General features: G+C 43.8%; 1 protein-coding gene across 4 annotated transcripts; it reads right to left on the minus strand.

Moving 5' to 3' along the window:
- Positions 1-2,432: 2,432 nt before the first annotated feature.
- On the minus strand, positions 2,433-21,893 carry LPAR3 (lysophosphatidic acid receptor 3). Of its 4 annotated transcripts, none has more exons than XM_033066912.1 (4): positions 21,843-21,893; positions 15,263-15,738; positions 12,024-12,781; positions 2,433-5,540 (listed from the first exon to the last, which is right to left on the minus strand). In XM_033066912.1, exons 3-4 carry the CDS (start codon positions 12,757-12,759, stop codon positions 5,191-5,193), a joined length of 1,086 nt encoding a protein of 361 aa, XP_032922803.1. In that variant the 5' UTR covers positions 12,760-12,781; positions 15,263-15,738; positions 21,843-21,893; the 3' UTR covers positions 2,433-5,190. The 4 variants fall into 4 exon arrangements, with proteins under 4 accessions (XP_032922803.1, XP_032922800.1, XP_032922802.1 ...); XM_033066909.1 differs by lacking the exon at positions 21,843-21,893 and adding an exon at positions 21,538-21,612; XM_033066911.1 differs by lacking the exon at positions 21,843-21,893 and adding an exon at positions 21,268-21,327.
- Between the last annotated feature and the right edge of the window lie 2,007 nt (positions 21,894-23,900).

The raw sequence follows: 23,900 nt of genomic DNA on the forward strand, positions 1-23,900 counted from the left end.
GCCCCAAAGCCGGCGGGGAGGCCCCGATACCGGCGGGTCCGCCCCACGCGGGGGCGGCCCCGATGCCGGCGGGGAGGCCCCGAAGCCGGCGGACCCGCCCCGCACGGGGGAGGCCCCGATGCCGACGGGCTCTCACTTCCGGGGTGGCAAATGTCGCAACTTTGTAGATCAGATAAGGCGCACCGGACTATAAGGCGCACTTCCGGTTTTGGGGGGAGATTTTAGTCAAAAGGGTGCGCCTTATAGTCGTGAAATTACTGTAATTAGAATTACAGGTTGGGATAAATAACAGAATTTCCCTGCTTGCTTCTTTCTAACATTTCCATGTATTTTCTTTCTTTTGTTTGTTTTCTCTCTAATCTTGCAAGCACCCATTGCTTTGGGCAGGACCAAAGGCTGATCCTGCTCTGCTTGGATAGTGGCCTGTAGCCACAACCACAGGGAAAAATCATAAGAAATATGACAAGCTTAAAAGGACCCTTCCTCTGTCATCTTCCATTAGATGAAGTAGTTTAGCTCACTAAAACTGTGAAAGAGTCCTATCAGAAGTATTGCTCCTATAGTTCACTGCTACTTGGAAGAGAGTTTTAAGGGAAAAAAAAAATACGCATAAAGTTCTGATCAGGGAAAGACACCATCATACAGCTGCAGCAATTATTGCAGTTCAAATATATGCACAAGCTGTCATATGCACAAATACAGATGTATTTCACTAGTCTGCAGGAACTGCTGGGAAAAAAACTAGCTCACAAAAAAACATATACAGGGGGAAAGATAGTCATGGTGAAGCAGCCCCAAAGTAGTGGAAGGGCCGTGGTCTGGAGGCACTGGAGCTTTAGCAGCCTGGCTGCTGTCCCAGAGGGACTCATCACCCACACCACCCAGGTCAAACTGACAGCACAGATATCAGGGAAACTTCTCTCCCATGCACACAGCTATTAAACAATGATCAGTCTAGCTGCTTATCCAGAAAGATTCAAAAGATCTATGGTGTAAAATAAAACCTCATTGTTCCCAGCTTTTAATCATAGTTCTCTCAAAAGCATCTCTAATGATCGTGGCCACACAGGCTTTATGGGAGAGCAAATCACAGAGGACAGACCATACATCTTTGCCCTGGGAAAAGCCAGGCAGCATTTCTTCCTGCACCCAGTGATCAACTGCAAAAGCAACTTTGGTTTGGGAGCAGCTGGAGAGAGAAAAGAAGAGGAGGATATCACAAAGGTTTTCAAACCATAATTGCTATGAAAATGTTGTCTTAGAAGTATCTGCTTGCTACTTTCTAAAACACAGCAGCTCTCAAGGCTCTCAGATGCAGAAAGACCTCCAGCACCACCAGGAATATAACTGACTTAATAGTAGCTCTTCCCTTTCCTTTCTCTGCCTCCCATGAACTCATGTCCTGGGGTTTCTGTGAGTGTTCACCCCAAAGCCTTCCCCAGCAGGATGTACACCGAGGTACATAAATAGGAGCAGGCATGTGCAAAGTCAACTGATACGGATATTTTGGGATATTAGTGAAAAAAGGAACAAGGGAACCCCCTGGAACTTGCCTTCACCAATCGCTCTTTGTTCTTTTAATTATTTTGTTTTTCCTACTCAAGTATAAATAGTGCTTTAATGATTTCCTTAAGACAAACTATTCTGACAAATGTTTATGGAGTTAGTAAGGAATTACCTGCTCTGTGAGTAGGTAGATGTTTAGACAGTTTGATATGGGAAACATTACACAGCCTGGGCTGCAGCAGCTCATAGGAAAGTTTGATGCAAGATCAGTTTCCTTTTCCAGTCATGTCACATTGCAATTTATAGCAGTAGACCATGAGGTAGCAATTCCAAGGAAAGCATCCTGCAGAAACAAAGGACATGTCACTGCAAATAGTACCAGTCTCCAAGCACCAGTTTGCAGGCTTTCGGGGTTTGTTTCATTGAAGGCTTTTGGGTGGGTTCTTCTTCATTTTTTTTTTTAATTAGAAAACAGAAAGGATGTGACCTCAAACCCTCCCACTTACTTGGAGCAGAATGATTGGTAATACCTCTCAGACCTTAACCCAGACCAGGAGTGAGATGCTGTAAAAAAAAGAGTCCTTTACCTTCACAGAAGCCACCTTTTCCTGCTTACCTGGAAATATCATCCAAAGGTTATTTTGCATCCTAAATCCCAAGCTCTGAAGGAAAGACCTAATGTATTTTCCCCTGCTGCAGCTGCTCAAGATCTTCATCCAAGCTCTCTTCAGGGCCTGATTCAACCAAGCAGTACACTGGCTAGTATGGCTAGTAAATAGGAAAATTTTATTGAAACACTCCCCACCCCCAACCTACACTGACATGAAACATTTCCCCATCATTGTTCAATCTCCATTCAAACAGGAAGCAAAACAAGACTTTCATTTTGAAGTACCATTTTATTTTCTATTAGGTTTGTATACAGAGCTTCAGCCTAGTTCAGACAAACTGTGCACTGCAGTAGCTGTAGGGGGGTACAGGGGTGGCTTTTGTGAGAAGACACCCAAAACTTCCCAGTGTCTGACAGAGCCAATGCCAGCTGGCTCCAAGACAGACCCACCCCTGTCCAAAGCTGAGTCCATGCAGCAGGTCTGGGATAACGTATTTAAGATAGATGGAAAAAGTCCTGTACAACTACAGCTGTAGAGAGTGAGAATGTGTGAGAGAAACAACTGTGCCAACACCAAGGTGGGCAGGAGGTGCTCCAGGTGCCAGAGCTGAGCTTCCCCTGCAGCCCATGGAGGCCCATGGTGGAGCAAAGATCTACCTGCAGCCTGTGGAGGATCCCATGCTGGAGAAGGGGAATGCCCAAAGGAGGCTGTGGGTACATGGAGAGCCCATGCTGGAGCAGGTCTGCTGGCTACTCCATGGAGTACCCACGCTGCTGGAGAAATCTGAGCACTGCCTCATGTGGGAGGGACCCCACAAAGGGGAGGGGAAGAGTGTGAGGAAACCTCACCATGAGGAGGAAGGGGTGGCAACAACTGATGAACTGACCACATTCCCTGTTCCCCTGTGGAATGGAGATAGAGAAAATCAGGAGTAAAGCTAAGCCCAGGAAAAACAGAGGGTGGGAGGAAAGTATTGAGATCTGGGTTTATTTCCCACTATCCTACCCTGATGTAATTGGTAATAACTTAATTTTTCTCCAAGTCAAGTCTATAATTGGTGATCAATCTCTCCCTGTCCTTATCTTGACCTGTGAGCCTTTTGTTTTATTTTCTCTCCCCTGTCCAGCTGAGGAGAGGAGTGATGGAGCAGCTTTGGTGGACACCTGGCCTCTGGCCAGCTCAACCCATCACACCACCATGTCTATAAAGCACCACTTTACACACTTTTCAGAACACCAAAGCAGTGAAGTAGTATTTGCACCAAAAAATTGCATTATAATAGCAAAAAATGTGTAAACATTTTAAGCGTTACTCAAATACAGCATCGACCATGAATACTGGGCCACATCCCTACAAGATAACGCATGTTCTGGGAGAGCTCTCTGAACAGAGCCTTGCTGGGTCTGTAAGATATGCTGAGGGCTGCTGTGAAGTCCTCCAGTGCATTCTGCAACTCCCCTGCTCAGCCTTTGAGCCAGGGGCTGGTTCTGTTTTGACCAACACAGCCCAGATATTCATATGCAAGTGGAACCAAAGGAAGAATTTGTCCAAAGCTCAGCTGAACTTTATCTTTCAGTTTCATAAAATATGTCTTGGTGTTGGCTCTTGGTGCTGTTTTCTGATAATTCCAAGTGGCCAAAACTTCCAAAACATTTCATAGTTACCTCTGGTTGTGGTCACCTGCCTTAATACCAGGGATACGATTTTCTCTAGGAGACAACACAGGAAACTTCTCTTGAAGTTAAAATGGAAACAGGGAGTTCACTGCTGTTGAAACCAGACAGCATGAACCAGCTTTTTAGAGTGCTGAGAAGTCTACAATCCAGTTTTTAATTCGAAAGTTTAAATATAAGAAGTTTACCCTAGAGCTCTGTATTGCTGAATACTCCATGAGAGCACAGTCCCTAAGTCAAGAACTGCAGCTGTTTGGGTTGTGGTTGCATCAGCACTAGATTTGACCAGTCACAACGCTGAAAGCCCTCCATGGCTCACTGCTTCATGGTCTCTTGCTCAAGCACCTGTTCCAGTAAGATCTGTTTGCAAATCAGAGGTTCCATGTGGTCCAGATAAGGTCCAACAATCAATGCATACTGTATTATGGAAGGGGCTTAAATCCATTTCAGGCTTTGTTTGCCTGTAAATTAATTTCTATTTTAAATAGCTGGATTGAACCTGAACATGTGGGTATTTAAACTTCTCTTCGAAGTTCCCTTGCACACCAGAGTTTTGGATCTCATTTCTCTCAGTGGTACAGCACATAAAGAGGAGTGAGCACACCCATTTGATCTTATCCAGGGAAGCAAGAAATGAGCATAATGAACACAGCCTTGCTGCTTTTCTGTTAATCCACCCTCAATGCCTGCCTACACAACAGCAGCAGAGTGTGCTGTCTTTGCCTGCAGCATTCACTCCACTACAGAAGAAATAATGAGTTTTGTGCTTTCTGTACTTTCAGAAATGTCCACGGTCAGACAAACTTACACACACTGACGCCTGGTCTGGGTCTCCCATCACAGCCAGGTTTCTGGCATAGCTTTAATAAACTATCAAACTACCTATTCTGAAAGCAAGACAAGGAGGAGGAAGCGAAGAGGTAAGCATGAACTATTTCATGAACTTCACAAACCAAAACACATGACACAATTCTGTCCAACCAAGTCTACAATCCTTCTCAAGATGCACAGAAACTATTCAAAACATAAATACTCAATGAATGCCAAACCTGCACAGTCAGGCAGGTTTCTTCTCTCTGTAGGAGCTTAAGGAGGGTCTCTCCACATTGCTTACATTTTGTTTCCATGCACAAGAAGTCTCTGAGAGGTATTTATTCCATTCACATGAAAAAACAATTTCATGTACTTGAAAGACAAAAAGGATGGCAGCACAGAAAGTTTTCTTCATTACAAAGTGTTTTTCCATCAGGCAATTATTTACATGAACTTTTGTTAACACTGGAGTTGAGGCTCTGGAACAAAGTGGATATATTGTTTACTAGCTTTGCCAGTCAATCTCCTCTTACAAAACCTCTCCCTTCCCCCTCTCCTTTTCCAGCCAAGTCAGTCCCTTGCATAGCTCAGGAGTTTCCTTTGTCACCAAGATCTCCTTTTCCACAAATTGTCCCTTGAATAATGCCATCTTCAATGTAGTGGCCCGAGATCTCCGTGCTCCTGCAGAGAACTGTTGAGGGGATGCGAGAGGAGCGTCTCTCCTGGCTCTTATCCTCAGAGGAGCAGCAAATCATCCTTTTCATGGTAGCCCACATCTCATCATCTTTGTATGAATAAATAATTGGATTCATGACGGAGTTCAACAGGGCCAGGAGAAGGAACCACCTTTTAACATTCTGAATCCCACAGTCAGTACAGTTCAGGCCATCAAGCAACAAGACGACCAGGCCAGGGGTCCAGCAGACAACAAAGGCACCTAGAAATACAAGAGACGATAAAAGGAAAACCAAACCTGACTTCAAAATTCTAGGGTTTTGGAGTGTTTAATATCTTACAAGATTATTGAGTTTGTCGAAATTCTATACAAAAATGATAAAGAGGAGAGGCCAAAATTCTAATGACAGTAGCAAGATTATATCTGCTACAGTTCCTCTGCCAAGCCCTGAGCAGGAGGCAGGGCAGCTCTCAGAAGACTGCACGGAGCAAGAATCTGAGCTGCTGACAGCATCAACTCAAACACACATGGGAAAAGGTCATCACAGTCATTTATCCATGCTGATAAATTAACAAGAGCTCTGGGGCATTTAGAAGCAGAGAACTGGCACTTGGACACATTTCCTCTGTTCATCTCTCTCACGTACTAGAGGAGAAGGTATCAGGTGGTTCACTTCCACCACTGCCATAATATGATTTAAAGAGACAACTCTCCTGCCACCCTACAGCTGACTCTACAGTGCCAATTAATAAAACAGGTGTCACATAATTTAAACATGTCCTGAGTGGGAAACCCACAGCTAATGTGGGGTGCCACTGCCTACAACACACTGTGGGCTTCCTGATCAGAGCTGAGCTCACCTCCTTCCACTGCTCCCTCCCAGGCTCTGCATGCTGAGACACACTAATTCAGCTGCAGGAAAAAAAATTTAGTTACACAGGAAAAGAGAAGAGGAAACAAATAGATGAGTTGGTGAAGGTGAAGTGAAGGATATAGCAGTCAGGGCAAAGAAATGAAGGGGCAGGGAAAAAAGAAAAACAAAACCAAAACAAAAACTATGAGGAAGTAAGAGCATTGTGGTGGGGGAAGAGAAAACTGCAAGAGAGGCAAAAAAATTAAAGGGAGAATAAGGGAGATGTTAGTCAGACTGAACACAGCACAAAGAAAGCATTAAAACCACAGCTTAGAAGGCAGTTCAATATTGCATTTGCACCTTCTGATGTTCCTGCACACCCACACCACAAGTGAGGGTGAGGAGGGGTAACACTGCCACCAAATGCAGCCTTGGCCACAAGCTGGAGAGGGGCCCTGGACTGCCCCATCTGCCCCTTGGTCTCCCCGCTGCTCTGCACCCCGTGATCCCTGCCCAGAGCCCAGGGAAGGAGTAGCCATGTGCATGATAATACTAACTTAGCACAAGCCACAATTGCTGTCTGACATACAGAAATAGAAAATTACAACTCTGCCCAGCAGTCACCGTTTGAACAATGTACCGAGGAAATTCCAATCACTTATCACAGCAGAGTTTCCCCATTTTGGAGCTTAGGAATAATTCAATTCAAATAATTCAACAAATAATAGCATCTAGACGCCTGAAAGGTCTCCTGGGGATGCAGCTATCTGTTCAACACTCTTGGTAGAACAAGCAAGTCCACCTCATCTTTTAAAAGCTGCTGACATTCCCAAATCCAAGCAGTGGAAGGCAGCAGTGGGAGGGAGCCTGGATCCCAGTGCCAGAGCCAGTGCTCAGCAGCACCTCAGGCACCCCCAGCTGTGCTGCACACACGGGCTGGTGTCAGCAGCACTGACACTTGTCCCCATCAAGGACTGGAGTGGACACTGCCCACATGACAGGCAGGCCATGACGGTATGTTACCTGGATTTGTGTGATTCACAAGCACTAGGATTGCTGAAAAATGTATCCAGGACAAGGTACCGTGGCTCTTGCTGCAACCTTGTGCTCCTGGACTACAGACAAAATTCAACTGATTTATTCTGCTCCAGGCAATACTGAACAGAAAGGCAGAGATCACTTCCTTCAGAAACTGAATTTTCTACTCTGCTGTACCAAGATTTTTGTGATGCTAAGTACTAATTTCATGGTGTTAGTTTTGAGATACTAGTTAACATCAGTGACATTCCTCCATTGCCCACTGGCATTGGGAGCTGCATGCTGCTACCACAACACTTGTTTTCCCCAGCCAGTCTTTGTACTACACACTGGTTTGGCTCCTGCATGCTGAGTAAGCAGTTGTGAGCAGGGCACCAGCTCTCTCTTACCATTTACAAGGGAGAAAACTCTGCACAGCTTTGCTGTCCTGGGGTTCACCAACAAAGCTCATCAGTTTTAACAAGCCCTGTAACCCACCCAGACAATACTGTGCCTAGTTAAGTGTCTCAGCAAGTATTCAGACACAGAGCTTTCACTCCCTGCCAAGGGTCACTGCCAAAGCTGCCAATCCCCCAGCTCCATGCAGGAACTGAGATGGCAACAAACCTTCCTTAGAACAGACACTGAAAGCATCTTGACCACCTGTACCATAAAGTGTGCAAGGTGCAACCATGCTGGTACAGAAGTCAGCAGGAGAGGAAAGAGACCCCAAAAGGCACATTTAACAAAAGACAGATCTCTCTTTCAAACAGGACCCAAGACTGCAGGCAGGACTAGTCCACGAACTTGTATAGATAGACAGGAATACATTCTACAAGTAAAACCCTAAAAGGTTTCAGCTGCAAAAGTGAGGGAAGGTAAAAGACACTGGCAGGTGTGTCACCACATATTTCCCACGACCAAAAACAAGGATGGGGCAATGCAGTGACAATGTACAAGTTACTGGATAATGCTTTCTTGGGGCTGCTCCTTTGACTCCATCAAAACCACAGTTTGCTCTTGGCACCACAGAGATGAAAGTGAGGCACATCTCAGACTCGCAGCCTTGCTCAGATTTTGTTATTTTTACCACCAAGCTTTCAGAGGGAACCATGGTTAAGCATAAAAATATACCTCAGTCTCAGCCCTTCTGCAATTTTCTTGTTTGCAGAATATTTATCCCATAGGAGCTCCCCTCCCTGACTAAGTGCCACACACCAAAAATAATTTAACTTCTGGAACTCTTTAAAATTCACAAAAGTGACATGAAATACAGTCTGACTACCACACAGATTAGAGCAACTTGGAGTCTTTCCACCAGATTATGGAAGATCAGGTGTCAAAATGCCTCAAGGTTAGTTTAAGGATTTTCCATTCGATTTAACCATGGAATTTCTTGTAGATTACATCATCTCTGTTTAAAAATTAATTCCTGTGGATCTGGAAGCACTGCTGATGCTTCAACAGCATCATTTCATAAACTCCTCCACAACAAGGCTGTCCCTAAGCATTCCAACGCTGAGAAAAAAAAAAAATAAACGTGCAGTAGGTTCCAGCTGCCAATGCCACATGTGTGACCAAGTTAAGACAGCAAGTTACCAATTAAACTATAAATTCACTGAAACTGAAAATCATCCCCTCCAAAGCTGCTATTTCAGCAGGAATCTCGCTGCCAGGTTCAGAGGAGCTACCACATCCACAACCACCTGAAAATCACATACCCTCACACCTGCAGCCATTCTTCTTCAAAGCCACAGTCACAGGCTGAGCTGGGGTTATGCCACAAGGTCAGCTCAAGAGGATTTTAGCCCCTTTTTCTTGGTTTCACATCTTCCAGTTTCAAATAGACAACTCTGTGGTTCAGCATGCCAAAGGGAAAGCCTTACTCCTATGCCATGATGGACAATTTTGGGGGCTATGGCAGGATTATGCAGATGACAGGGAGCTGACTCCCAGCCTCTGGAAGGGACCCTCCAAGCCTAAGTGATGGTGCAAAAAGCCACCTGTAGATGTGGTCACCAGGAATCCATGAAATCACACTAAAATCTCCATTCCCCCAACTCTCAGCTCACAGGAGGAGAACACCCAGAGACGACAGGGATGTGTTGCTGGAAGGGCAGCCAGCCACAGCCCAGCCTTCCCAAGGAGGGGGCAGGAGGAAGCTGGGAGGAGCAGCATGCCAGCAGTACCCAGCTACACACAGCCTCCTTCCTCACAGCAGCAGAGGAGAGGGATTTGTCCTGAACCTCCCATGAAACCAACAGAGCACATGAACAAGAATGCTGGGGTTTATTATGCTTCATCCAGCACAGCATCTTGGAATGGGCTTTTAGTTAAGACTACATCAGGCATGTACTCCAAAGCATTTTCAGACATTTTGGAAAAAAAATTAAGAATAAGTGCTTTGGGCAAAACCCGCATGCTGCATATAGCTCTAGGCTCTTGCATCAGTGGTTATGAGCAGAATTTTGGAAGAATCACTTTGGTCACTTGGTGACTCCTGTGGTAATTGGAAAGTCCAGAAAACAAGCTATTTGGTTTTTAATACATTTTGCACATAGTGTTTGAATGACTTGGCCAGAAGAGCACATTTCAAACTGTTTAAAAAAGATAACTTCTCATTCTTGGGAATAAATGGCTATAAAAAGCCCATGAGAATCAAAATTTGGAGAACTGATATGAAGGAACATGCCAAGATACATTTGCTCTGACCCATGAGCTTGAAGTAGACTGTACACTCAGCAACACCAGCACTAATTTAACTTCTTTGGAAGCAGGCTCTGTTTCGGTTTTGTTTCTGAGAAAGTAAGTATACAAAATAATCATCTCCAAAGCTGTGCTTAGGCTAAGTTAAATTTGCTTGGCCCAGCACACAATAACATTAAATGTTCTGCCTGAATTATAGTTTAATTTCATGGCTGAAAAACCATATGCTGTGAGTAAGAGGAAGCTAATGCTGAAATTCAAACCAACCCATAGTCCTAAACCCTCACTCCCTAGTAAAAAAAAACCAAATTTGAAATGAGATGTTAAGTGAGGTTTATTTCCACACAGCAGCACAGTCACAGAGAACACCAAAGGCTTGCCACAGGCTAAAGGACCACGAGGGATGAGAGAATGGCAGCCACCATCCCTGTCCTTCCAACTCCCACATCGGCTGCAGGGTGCAGCTCTGCCTTTCACAGAAATGCTCAGAGAACTGCCTTTTACAAGTGCTCTCTTGTCTATCTCCTTCCAATGCAGCAGTTAACTACAGTGTACTCATCTCCATGCATTAGGAGTAGTGTATTTGGAGCAATTCAGAGTTTTCCTGCAGGGATTTTCTCCTTCCAGGTGGATGGTTTAGGTTTCACTGCACAAGAGTTGAGGTGGGGCAAAAGATCAAACCTTGCTCTTGCAAGTCAGAGGCAGGGGGACAGGAGCAACCACCAAATTGAATCTCAAAAGAACAGTCGGGAAAGGATTTAGAAAGAAAAGGCTCTGGCAGTGGACAAGCCAACTCCAGAAGACACAGAAATATAAGTGAGAACCTTGTACGTGCTTGAACTATCAGTCCACTTTCTTTTACAAGGTCAGGCACTGTGAAGGTTAATGGTTTCAGCTTCTGAAGCTCTTTAAGACATAATTCAGTAGACAAAGGTGTTATGTAGCACAGCACTATTATTTCAGATAAAAGTAATAAAATCAGATACCAGACTGTGCAAACAGCACCTAAAAACTGAAAGGGGAAGAAAGTGTCAACAGCTTGAACTTCCTACCCTGGCAAGCCCTAGCTCCATGAAAAATTACACTTTTCTCCCAGAGCTCTGTGATACTACCATGCTGCAGTGTGTCCCAGGTATACATGACCACCGGCTCTCCCAAAATCTCCAGCTTTGCTGTATTGGCTCATCCAACCTCAGAACAGCTGTGGGAGCAGTAAAGCCATATTTGTGGGTTTAGAGTCCACCATCACCTCAGCCCAGCTTCACAAATGTCTCAGTAGAACCCTTTTGTACCTGGAGCTTACTTGATACCTGGTTTCCAGGGCACATTTTGTTCAGATGCAAGTAGTTCTGGAGAAAATTGACTGCTACAGCTGGTATTTGTTCCAAGGATCTGTCACCTGCTGTGTTCATCTCTAATTTAATGCATTACATCACAATTCCCTGATGAAGTGATCTGAGCTGCTCAAGGATCAGCAGTGTCTTTAGGGTAGAACCCAGGGCAAATCTCATCTAAATCTAAGGCTAGACTGTACCATCATTATCTAGAAATATTTTGCACCATGCAATATCCACAGAATGAAGGTGAATCCTTCACTTGAAAAGCAAACCTCTATCAAAGTCACAGACCCACCAGCCATTCTCTTCCTAGGGAAGGTGCATGTCCAGGGGGAAGAAGTTTCTGTGTACAGAAAACAGCCAAGAGGAAGATGTGCAAAGAAAACTATCAATATCCAATATTAGTGCTCATGGCCTTGAGCAAATAGTAAAACAATTATTTTGAAAATGTTCTACTAGGTAATTATAAACCTTCACAAGCCTTTCTCAAAGTGATTTGTCTTCCTGCTTAAAAAACAAAAGCCAAAAATCTTTATCTTCACTATTTGTGTTTTGTAACAAGGTGCCGACACTTTTCTTCTATGTGTTGACCAGTCCTCTATCTCATGTTTCTGCATAGTGCACAAGCAATTTCACTGTCTAAAGAACACAGAAGTCTAGATGGCTCCAGCACTTATAAGTTTAAGGTTTTTTTGTGTTAGGGTGACTGAGGAATTTTTGTGGAGTTTTTTTTTTTTTGTTTGTTTGTTTCAAATAAAAACTAAACCAAAGCAACACAAACCAATCCAGTGGCACTGCCAGCCTTGCCCACCCTGGTTTGTAGTCTCTTACCTAAGACAGTCATGACAGTCTTCATGAGCTTCACAGGGGTTCTCCTCCGGCTAATGGACCCACTGGTGTGTGATGACAAGACATTGGTTTTCCTCTGGACATACATGTAGATTCTTATGTAAACCACCACCATAATGAAGAACACAACCAGGTTTAAGACACTCCAGAACACCAGGTAACTTCTGCTGTAGATGGGTGCCAGGGATGAGCAGACAGTAATGTCACAGAGGCAGTTCCAACCCAGGGTGGGAACAGCGCCCATGAAAATAGCAATGGCCCAAATGGATATGATCAGGAAGGTGACTCTCTTCTTGGTGAGGTTGCTGTGGATCTTCATGCGCATGATGGACATGTGGCGCTCCACGGCGATGACGAGGAGGTTCACCAGGGACGCCGTCAGGCTGGTGTCCAGCAGGCCCTGGCGCAGGAACCAGCGGTTGACCGTCAACGTCTTGGACACCGGGCCGGTGTTGAACATCAAGAACACGTAGGCGATGCCAGCAAAAAAGTCTGCAGCTGCTAAGTTGGCCAGAAGATAGTAAAAGGGGAAATGAAACCGCCTGTTCTTCACCACAGCTGCTATGACCAATGAATTTGAAATAAAAATGAAGAGGCAGAAAAATGTGCCAAAGCATAGAACGCCAATGAGCTGTGGTCCTGTCCACTCATCCGCTGTGTCCGCCTTGGTCCTGTTGTAGAAAAAGTCCATGCGCTTGTCATAGTAGCATTCGTTCATCCTGGATTAAAGCCCCTGCATCCTAGCAAGGGTGGAAGGGAAAAAGAAAGATTAGCAACCAGCTAATAACCCCTGCTTCAGTCACTGCACCTTCCTCTTTGGGGGAGTGACAGGGACACAAGAGGAGACCTTAAGAAAAAATTCAAACTGTACAAGGTTGATGCAGAAGATATGCTGGAGGACCACAGTCCATGATGTTTGGATGAATCAAGAATTTTAAAATATTTTCCTACTTCAAAAATTCCAGCACGGTTCTTTTGCACCAGCAGCCATACTGTAGACGCAACAAAGTGGAAGCTAAGAAAATTACTTTCTGAAGGTCATAGAGAAAATCTGAGCAACAGCCAAGCCATTTTTGCTTTGAAATCCCATGTTTGAGCCACAGCCCCATCATTATTTCCATTTCTCAGTGTAGCCAGTTGGGATAGGGAAGCATAAATCATAACTCTTCCATTTTACTGACTAAGCAATAAAAGGCCCATTACAGAAAATTTTTTTTTTCAGTTACATATTAATAAATGTTTAAAATGCGTGTATATAAGAGGCATATATATTCTGAGCGCATATCTGTTATTTACTACTAGAGGACTTAAGTAAATGTGCTGAAAAGGGAAAAAATATTTTCTAGATATTTGACTATTCTAAAGCCAGGAATTATTTTACCGGGCTCTCAACCCACAGATTTGTGAGCACCACACAGCCCAGTTATCTTCAAAACCAAAACCCAGTTCCCTACCCAACCACAGGCTAAAGCAAGCCCCAGAAACAGCAGTAGCGCCGGGGTTTATTTCTCATACCCACTCAACACTATTTTGGACACAGGGCTATTAAAGCTGATGATGGAGAGGGAGTTCAGGTTCCGGATTACATCACACTTCTGCTACTCTGGCCAGGTCAATGGCAGCTGCCTTGGCAATTTTACTGCCTTTTTTATGAACCAAACTGAACCTGGACTAATTTATACAGGAGATCTGACAGCAGTATCTCATGGCTGCTGGACTGCACGCAGGGTCACACAGCACAGAAGGGAGTTTGTGCCTGATCATCACTAGCCCTCACATTCACTGCCAGTATCCAAAGAAGAGTTTCAATAAGAGTTTTAAGAAACACAGCATGGCAGAAGATCCTAATCATGTTAGATACTCTAATGTGAATGGCAATCACTAACCTGAGTGGCAACCAACACAAAACCTAGAAGTGGTTACAGGCAGAAAGATTAAAAAAAGGATGGGCTTTCCACCTCTGCAGCTAAAATCATTGACATAAACACCAAGTTCACTTAGCCTATTATTACCCTGTGGTTATTTCACAGTTAAATCTCATCTCCCCAGGGACTGGGAAGCAAATTAAACAATCCTCAGCAGGCTGGTTAATGCACCACTGTTATATTAAAGGTTCCTTCCAAGTTTTAAACTAAAAAGGTCTATCTTTTGTCATTTATCTTAGGCTACCTGTGTTATTTCATGCAATATTTACAGTAATTTTAAATCCAATTACACTATTCCATAATTAATATTTTCAGGAAATTTATCTTTTTTAGTATTCATTTTTCTGAACTAGCTCCTTAGCCTTTTTTCCTTGATTTTTCTCAATTCCCACCTAGTAGTCAACAGGAAAGCAGGTTACTTGTTGTTTTCCATTTTATTATCCTTGAGAACCTGGCCAGCCACTTTTTTGCAAAAGACTATATTACTTGAAGCATCAAATTTAAGCATCAAAATTAAGACCTCATCCAGCTGAGGTCTTAGTCAAAACTAAGAACAGCTACTTAAGGACAAGAAGTGGAAGGAAACAAGTAAATCATCCCTTGTGCTGAAATATTACAGAGCATCCCTCCATCTAAAAATAAAAAAGCCTCAGCAATGCAGATCCACTGCAATGAGTCAACTGGAATTCAACGCCCACTGCTCCCTGCTCACGGCAGGGAGGGGGCGTTGGGCAGTCAGCACATTCCCCATTCTCACCTAGGAAGTACTCAAAAGTCAAATTCAGTCTGTAAGTGGCCAGAAGTCCCTGAGGAGCTGCAGGCAACAGCTACTCGAGTAGCCGAGTGCTGGGAACCCTGCCAGCAGAGAAACCTCTGCTCTAACACATCAAGGCAGCAAAGGACTTACTGAGCTTGACATTAAGCCTTTACAGAACAGCCCAAACGCCTGCAAATAGAAGTAGCATTTTGAGCAAGAATGGCAGGAAAAAAAAAAAAAAAAGGCAAAACTGTGAAAATTACAGGGAAGGTTTTCTGAACATGTTGTATCTTACTGTGTAATTATCTCAACAGATGAATCTCTTGCTTGCAGTGACAGGAGAGCAAAGAAATCTGCAGATGCCTTTTGCATCTCAGCTGTTTAAAAGCTTAAAAAAAATCTAAAATATCAACTAGGAATTTATTTTAAATACTTCAGCTTAATGAGGTCCCACCCTTATTTGAAGTAACAGCCAAAGAAAAAAAAATATTCACACATCCATTATTCTCCACTGAAATAATTACACTACAAACACTTACTGTCACACAGCAGAGCTCAAATGACAAATGATTTTGAAAGAGATGTCTTGAGGAGTTGAGGTAAGATGAGAAGGAGTAGAAAAACATCCAGCTGAGGTCTCAGAGTCACAGGGCAGTGTCCATTTGGACACTTCCAAATGGAAGCTGCACCAAAGCAGAAGCTGAACTGGAGGTTGCATACATCCTAGTCCTTCCAAGTGGAGATGCAGGACTTGGCGCTCTGCACCAGCCTGTGGGCAAAGAGCACTCACAACACCAAGGGCCTTGCAGACAGCGGTTTTCTTCACACCTTTGAAGTCCTCCCAGCAGAATCAGCCTGGCCTCAGGGGAGCTGTACAGCTGTGACAGAGCTATGCAGCTGAATCCTCAGTGGTCCTGCCACAGTCCTCACCAGGCACAAGAGGTGGGATAGGATATCCCATAGCTCCTGGCATGTCACAGATCCTGGCAGGACTTTCTTCTCCAGGTCTTCTCTTCTGCAGCCAAATCAGAGATGCTTATCTTAATCGGGGCAGGTTTAAACTTCAGAAAAAGATAATCCTTAAATATTACATATTTCAGATCTGTTTATTAAGTACACAAGAATTTGATAATTCAGGCAAAATACTGTTCAAAGTTACAGAAAAAACTAAACTTGTTAGTCCAGACTTAAAAAGGCAATAGGGTCATCCAGAGTCTGCAACAGAGAACTCCCCCACTGTGCTACTCACTTTAAGAAAAATTGCCTTATTTTGCTTTGAAATTGTCTCTCCCAAGCTTGATAGTTCTTGATAGTTCTTCTTTTATGAGAAAGGACAGCAAACAATCTCTAGTCACCTTTCTACACCACTTGGTGTTTCCTATCTCACCATGCAGATCTCTAGCAGTTATCACACACTGCATTTGGGTTGAGCTAACAGCTTGCTCTTTTACTTGCAGGCAAATACAGCAAAACTTGCCAAGTGCCAAAAGCATACCCTTGTCTAAAAGGTTCTTTTCCTCATTTTAATTTATTTCATTACCTCATTTCAACCAATAGTGGCTGCAAAGATCACAAACTGATGGACTATGTACTGCATTTTCCTCTACCACTCTTGAGTAAACACTAAAGCTTTTTGTCTGTTCAAAAAAATTTCAAAGGATTTGGGATTTTAGTTAAATTTAGTTTTCAAATGCAAAACACACTTAAAGAATTCTTCCCAATACATAACACCTTGAACTTGATTTGTCTTCATGACAGTTTGTATATTTTGATTGCTTATAAATTCCTCTATGACAGTATAACTCCTACCAAGTTAGAATATGTTCTTCACTGTTCTTTAAATAAAAGTCAAGAATTTACATGAGTATGTAGGAATATATTACACTAGCTACCTGAATAAAGAGTTAGTGAAATAAAACATTACCTAGATAATTTTTTCAACAAAAGGTTTGGCCAGTTGCAGGTTAGCATGCTTTAATAGTTGTTATTCAATTGTAATCTTGTTTTCTTCAATAAATTCACTAAAAATCTGTATATTTATAACAAAATTTAATATCAGTTATTTAAGTCAAGGATTTTGCTGATTGAAACTGTGATTAAAATTAGCTTTAAGTAATTTTGATTAAAAATTTAATCTCGCCTGTAAATCAGCTCTAATTTGAGCTACTCATTATTAATGCAAACATTTCTGAAGGAAAACACAAATAGTGTTTTAATGATAAAGTCATTATAAAATTTAGCCTGCAAGCCATAATGTGATTCATGGCACACCCCCATGATTTTCTGCCTCTTCCCTTTCCATTAAAAACCAAGACGTTTCAATACATTGGCTACAACTTTATTGAAGGGCTGGCGTCAGTTTGAGGGACTTTGATGGTTTCTGCCCTTTATAAATGCAAGAGGGAGGGAGAGACAGGCCTGGCTTGGGCACAGAGAGCTACTGAAAGAGGATTCAGGGCGACTTTAGAGATGGACTGAAAGGCCCAGAGAACAAAACTGAGTCTACACGGAGGATGAGAGAGGGAGCCCTTTGGCAGGGCAGAAAATCATCTTGAGAGGGGGAAGGGTGTTTGCCCAGACAGAACGCCAGCCTGGTTTACTGCTGGTTTTCCTGAGCTGGCACAGGAATTTCTGTGCAGAATTTCAGGGCAGTTCAACACCCAAAATGATACACTCTGGAACAGGAGAGATCACAAAGCCAGTACAGTCCGGGCAGGGCTGTGAGACGGCGCCGAGGAGCGAGCTGTGCCCAGGCTCAGCCTGCAAAGCAGGCAGGCTGCCAGCTCTGCATGAGCACTTTGCCTCCTGGCTCCCCTTCTCCATTAGCAAAGAACAGGTATTAAATACAGATCTCTAAGAGATTTTGAAACTTAGTACAAAAGTTGCTCTGCAGAAAGCTGAGTTTATCACACTGACTGACCACAGGCACAGGTGGCAGAACAAGGAAGAGAGTCACTTGAAACATTCTCGTCACATTCAGACTGTCACTACAGAGAAATATCAGCAGCAATTGCCTACTTACACATATTCCTTCAGCTTTTAAAATTTACCCCACAAGCAGCAGCTGGCTCTTGATAGAGCACCACAAAAAGAGTGCCTGGAGGCTTGCAGCCTGTGCAGCCCCTGCCAAGGGCTCCCTGCAGAAATGCAGCACTGCATGTGCCTGATGCCACAGGCAGACACAGACACCCTCTGTCCTGTCCTCTTCTTCGGGATCAGCCACCACTGCTGCTTTTGTTTTTCCCATTACTGAAAAGCACTCTCTCACTTTTTTCCCCAGGGGAAGGCACAGGCGGAAGGAAGCCAGGGTGCTGGGAAGCCAAAGCTCTACACACCAGCAGTACCAGTTCAGAATGGGAATTGGTTCCAGGAGAAAAACACAACCAAATGATTGCACAGTAACCCAAGAAACCCATCAGGTTACCTCAGCTTAGAAAGAAATACCAGTGCAGAAAAGGGTGTGTAACACAGCAGAAGCCAAAAACGTTAGTATGCAACTGTAAGGAAGAGTTTTGTGAGGTAAGTGCTCTGGCTCACTTTCAATTGTCTTTAATAGTTTATTGATATTATAACCAAAATCAATTTAGAGGAACTGAAAGGAAGCACATAGAAAACACAAAATTATGCATACAAATATATCTAAACAAGCTTTTTTAAAATCTAGAGTATATCATTGAAGCCAACATTCATTTAACAGGTTTTACAGAGACATTATCTCAGAAATGCAACTATTTTAAATGTTGTTTATTACAGAAACTCTGCAGGCACTGCCTGTACTTGAAACAGCATGGTACACAGTATACTTCAAGGACCTGAGAATGTAATTTTTCCTAAACATTTTTAAAATGCAGCTTTACAAATTGAAAAAAAAAAGTTATTACTAAAAAACTATGAGGCCAAATGAACAAGTTTTTCAACCAGAGAACTTGCTTATTAGTCAGGGAATCTACTTGTGGTTCCGTTTGGCTCTATTTTTTTCTTTAACTGAAGTATCTCCAAGTTCAAATAACTGGGTGAACTCAAACCATTCACTCCCAAGCAGCATTATTCCATTACCTAGGTCTTCAATACCTTTCAGAGTAAGGAGAGCAAAGTGCCACATCCATTTTCTCTCCAAGTCTGTTTCACCTACATAAGGTTAACTTATGGAAAATACAGCAGCACTCATACTTCCATCATGGTTCTGGATATTTCCAGTAATAGTCCATTTCTGTAGTGTCATCTTTTGTACTGAGAAGGGAGTGGGGCAAAAGGAACGAAGATGATTCTTTGGCAACTCTTAAGAATCTGTGGTGGAAACATTTAAGGTTTTCATTTATCATACATCCTGCATAAGAGACTAATGTTATATGGCATAAATAGAGAGCCTCAAGAAAAGCATTGAGCCTACTGAAAATGTAGAACCTCAAGACTAAATATTTAAAGTTGCAGAGAGAGGAAGGAGTACCCCCAGCCTCAAACCACAGTGCTCTGTACACACAGTCTGATAAGAGGCTTAAAATCACTGTCAGGGCATCCTGTGCATGTAAGTGACAGTGCTGCTCCTCTGCAAACTGCTGCGCACTGAGACACTGGAACTGTGAAACAGAGACACAGAGGCCAAGGTATTACAATACAATTACAATACCACCAAGGTAGTACAAAGCTCAGCTCTGGCTCCAGCTTCTGAAATCCCTTTAGAACAAAGCTGCTCTACTGCATGAAATTGCTTCTGATACAGAAATTTGTTAGAGACAGATAGCAAGTAACTCACTAGTTACCACAAGTTTAGACTTCAGACTTTGGTAATTTAAGACTTTCTGAAATTATGGTTTAGTAGATCTATATATGGAGTTCAAACTAAAAACTTTGCTGCAAAGCCTTCATTTAGTCTCCTTTAAGTGTGGTTCTGGAAAAGCTGGCAGGTCATCCTATAATGCGGAAACAGACACAGCATTTAAAGTATTTAAAAGTCATTCAAAGAGCCTATACATTGTGAAACATGCCTAGAAGAAAATACCTGTTCTGCTTCTAAAGTAAGTTTCCTGTTTCTGCAGAACTTCCAGGTCCTCTCACTGATCACTACCAGCTCCATTTTACCATTCAACAAATCAGCTTTCTTTCACAAAACCTACAGAATGTGGATACAGACTATTTCAGCTCAGTCCCAAACAAATCAACTTCTGCTGCTTATTTTCAGCACATACTGATGAGAACCGAAATCACACCGCTGCTGATTAAAACAAGTCACTTGACTGCTTCTGATTAAGAGATTAAGAGCCTGGGTTTATAAGCAACTTGTCAGTGGAACTCTTAGAAATAGCACACTACAAGACATATTTGCTCAAGACAATGATGGCATAATAGTAAAATTCAGGTATGTCAGTCTTTAAGACTAATACCCAAGATAAATATATTCTCTACAGTGTCAAATCATACACTTCAGAGCTTTTATTTCTTTGCCTGATGGCATAATGCCTATGCTGGAAGACATTCCTAAATGGTTAATGGGCGGTGTAGCCCAGGACGATAAGGACACAGCCAGTCTAATTTGTCTCAAACTTTTACCAGCATAGTGAAAAGAAAGCTAAACACATCTCTCAGCTTTACATGGTATTAATAACTGCTGCTTCTTTACCGATTACACAGGTTTGGTTTGTGAGGTTGTTTAATTTATTTGTTTGCTCTTAATTTAATTTTCAGTACAGAGAAGCTCAGTGAAATCAGATTTTTCACCACGTAACTGGATTTGAGTTGTGCTTTCTACTGCACCTCTTAGAAGACCATAAGTACATGCAAGAAACCACACACTCAGCACAGCTTAAAGAACAAAGCTACAGCAATGAAACTTAACAGTCTGCAACAAGAAATGTCTTTTTCTGGACCACAGATAGGAGAGCAGACCTAAGCACATGGGTCTCTGGAAACACCAGGGTACAAAAGTGCTTCCCCTCCCTCTCCCCCCCGCCCCGACTTTGTTTCCTTAAGGGAAAGAACTTATGCGAAATAATGGCAGCGTATTTTTTTCGGTGTATTGCACAGATGAAGATAACACCGTATGAGAAGCACCACTTTACAGAAGTCCCTGTGCGGAGCCCGCAGTCCCTCCCAGCTGCCCGCACCTCCGCAGGGCAGGGCCCCGCACTCCCCGGGTGTGCAAACGGAGCCTCAAACACACGGAAACTCACGTGTGTGTTTTGATAGTGTCCGTGTCCGCACACACCGCGACGTCTCTGCGGGACACGGCAGCGGCTCTGCCCGCCGGGCTCGGGCTGCGCTCCGGGCAGCGCCCGCTCCGCTCCGGGCAGCGCCCGCTCCGCTCCGGGCAGCGCCCGCTCGGCTCCCCGCCAGCGCCCGGGGCGCGCCCGGGGCTCCGGCACCACCGCGAAGAGTTTTACAGCACTGCCAAGGCGGTGCCAGCCCGACTCCTGGGGGAAAGGCGCACTCCTCCCGGAGCTCGTCCAGGCCCGCAGCAGCAGAGTTCCCACCGCTGCCCCGTCCAGCGACCTGCCGCCCCGGCCCCGACAGGGGCTCAGCCCGCCCGGCCCGGCCCGGCCCCACTCACCGCAGCCCGGAGCGGAGCAGCGCCAGCGCCGCCGGCAGCGCGGGCCCGCCCGGCCCGTCCCGTCCCGGCCCGTCCCGCTCCGCTCCGCGCCCCGCCCGCCTTAACCCGTCCGGCCCCGCCCGCCCCGCACCTGCCCGCGAGCCGCGCCGCTCCCCCGGCCGGGGCTGGGCTGTGGAGAGAGCTGGCGAGACCCCCGAGCGAGAGGGAGCTGCGGGGCTCTAAGGGGCTGAGCTGCCCCGAAAGCACACCAGCAGGTACATCGTCACTCACGCGTTAGGAAACAAATGCAAAATCCAGATAAAACTGCAGTAACTTCTGCGGATAGATCCGGACAGTACGCACAGGTAGAGCGTCCCATGTAGTTGTTCTTTGAAACGTGGTGTCACAAGCAAACAAGAACCACTTCACACCCAACAGTGTGACACAGAAACTCGCGGCTCGTGCCACCTCCAAGGGGCAGGACTGAGTACACACAGCTTCGCAACTAAGGACAAGTCAAACTCAAAAAAGTAGAAGGTAGTACAAAATCTAATTTATCTGAAGTTATCAAATGGATCTGAACCATTGCTGCCTACCTGAATCACTTACTAAGGACCAGGCATATGGCCAAATAGTGCAGACCTAGGCACGGGTCTGCTCAGAGCTGGAGAACCGACAAAAGAAAATTTCAGAAGATGTCTGCTCCACTTCTCAGAAACCCTGGTGAAAATTACAGCATGAAACTTAGCGTGTTCAAGCCTAAGTACAGCCTTACATGTGAACATTATATAATGAAATGCCAAACAACTCCATACTGATTTTTTTCCCTGTTTTAACACACCCCCCAAAGGAAAAAAAAACCAAAATCTCAGAATAAGAGCCCAAAATCTTATTGACTCACCTGAATGCTCACCTTGAAGATGGCTCAGGAAATTTTCTTTTCTTCATTCCTGTCCATGTCTTTCTAATACAAGCTTCTCACTGTCTCATCCATTTCCACGCTCCTTTTGTTATGTCCTATAAGCAATTAGCAAAAGCTTCTTATTCCCAGAGAACAAGAGTATGAAAGGCAACAGCCCTTTTTCAGAGCACTTTGCAAAAGTTTATGTTCCAGTTCTGCTTCCATTACTGTGCATCATCTCCTTAGCAGCTGGAGTGGGACCACCTATAAGCCAGCAACTGTGCTCAAATCTGTATTAATGTGCAGAATTCAGAGTCAACATATGCCAGATTTCCTGTTAAGTTTCACCTCTGTGGAATAGAGAGGCAGTAATAGCCTCCAGCAAGTGTCTCTTATCTTTTTTTCCAAGAGGAAAAAAAACAGAACACCAGATGGTGAAGATAAAAATTGGTTTTTACCACACATTAGTGACCTGCTCTAATATGGTAGGGCTGAAGCAGAAGTCTAGCTAGCAAGTATTTCATATTATTTAAACCATTTTTAAAAATCAATACTGGACAAGAAAGCTTTATGATTCCATTACAAATATTAAGTCCTAAAATCATTTAAGAAATATTAAGTATTCTCTACATTCCTATTGATGATAATGCTTTCCCTCACTCCCTGAGGGATTCTCTCACAAACAAGTATTTATCTGAGCAATGGTTTTGGCAGGTCACATTAAGAAAGAGTTGGAGTTTGAGTGAGGAGCCACAGCTCCTGCACCGTGGCTCTGTGGCAGGGGTATGGGAGGCACCTCACCTGCTTTAGGGCAGAGAGGCACCCCTGGAGGTGATGAAGATTGTTCATACATTCCACCACTAATTATCACACACACACTTTAATATCTGCTTTTGCTAGGTTCCAGTCTCTAACCCAAGATTTCTGTAAGAACTGGTAGAAGGCAGAGCAACAAGGAAAACAAAATTCATATTCAGATATGATGAATTGTTTGATTTAGAAAGAGGCACTCCAGAAAGCTAACCAGTAAAATGGCAGCAGACTCAGAAAATACCAGCATCTTGTACATAACCAAGTAGATTGTACATTGTAAGGGATAAGGGGACCTTGGGAATCAGTTAATGCTGACTTTTCTCCAGTCTGCAGAAGAGTTTTTGGGTTATCCAGGGCCCCAGAGCATATACCAGGAGACTAACATTGCCCCAAACAAATTCTGCAGATAAACACCAGGAGAAAAGTTGACTCTTCTGTCAACAGTGGAAGACAGCAATGCTCTGCTCTAGATCACACAACTGATGAAAAGACAGCTACAGAAAATCTTTGCTAAGAGCACGGTGTCATTGTTCTTGGTAGCAATTTCAGTTATAGCCACAAACTGTAGTGAGATTAGGCCACAGCAACACACTGCACAGACTGGAATAGGAAAAAAATCCACTGTCCCAAATACATTTCAGCAATGGAAGCATTAAAATGTGCAGAGCCTGGATGCATCAAAATCCTGACACAAAAAAAAAATCTGTTCTAGACACCTAGCTGCAGCCTAAACAAAAGGCAAAATGGCATTAACTTTCAACAGCAACCACAAAAGTTTAATTGTTATGAAGGTAAACACTAGGCAGGAGATTAAAACAAACAAAAAAGGGCCAAAAAAAAAATCTGCTACTCACCTCACTGATACCAGGGCAGCATTTTGAATTGCCTTTGCCATCTGAAACACTAACAAGCCAGATCCTGCAGAGAACTCATTAGTAGT

This window comes from Catharus ustulatus, chromosome 9 (assembly GCF_009819885.2).
Source record: "Catharus ustulatus isolate bCatUst1 chromosome 9, bCatUst1.pri.v2, whole genome shotgun sequence".
Classification (NCBI taxonomy): domain Eukaryota; kingdom Metazoa; phylum Chordata; class Aves; order Passeriformes; family Turdidae; genus Catharus; species Catharus ustulatus.

Excerpts from the sequence above, each read along its gene's own strand:
- LPAR3 (XM_033066912.1), bottom strand. The coding sequence starts at position 12,759 with ATGAACGAATGCTACTATGACAAGCGCATGGACTTTTTCTACAACAGG. Across the intron at positions 5,541-12,023 it reads GACTGTCATGACTGTCTTAG|GTGCCTTTGTTGTCTGCTGG; the intron begins GTAAGAGACTAC and ends TTGTATTTCTAG.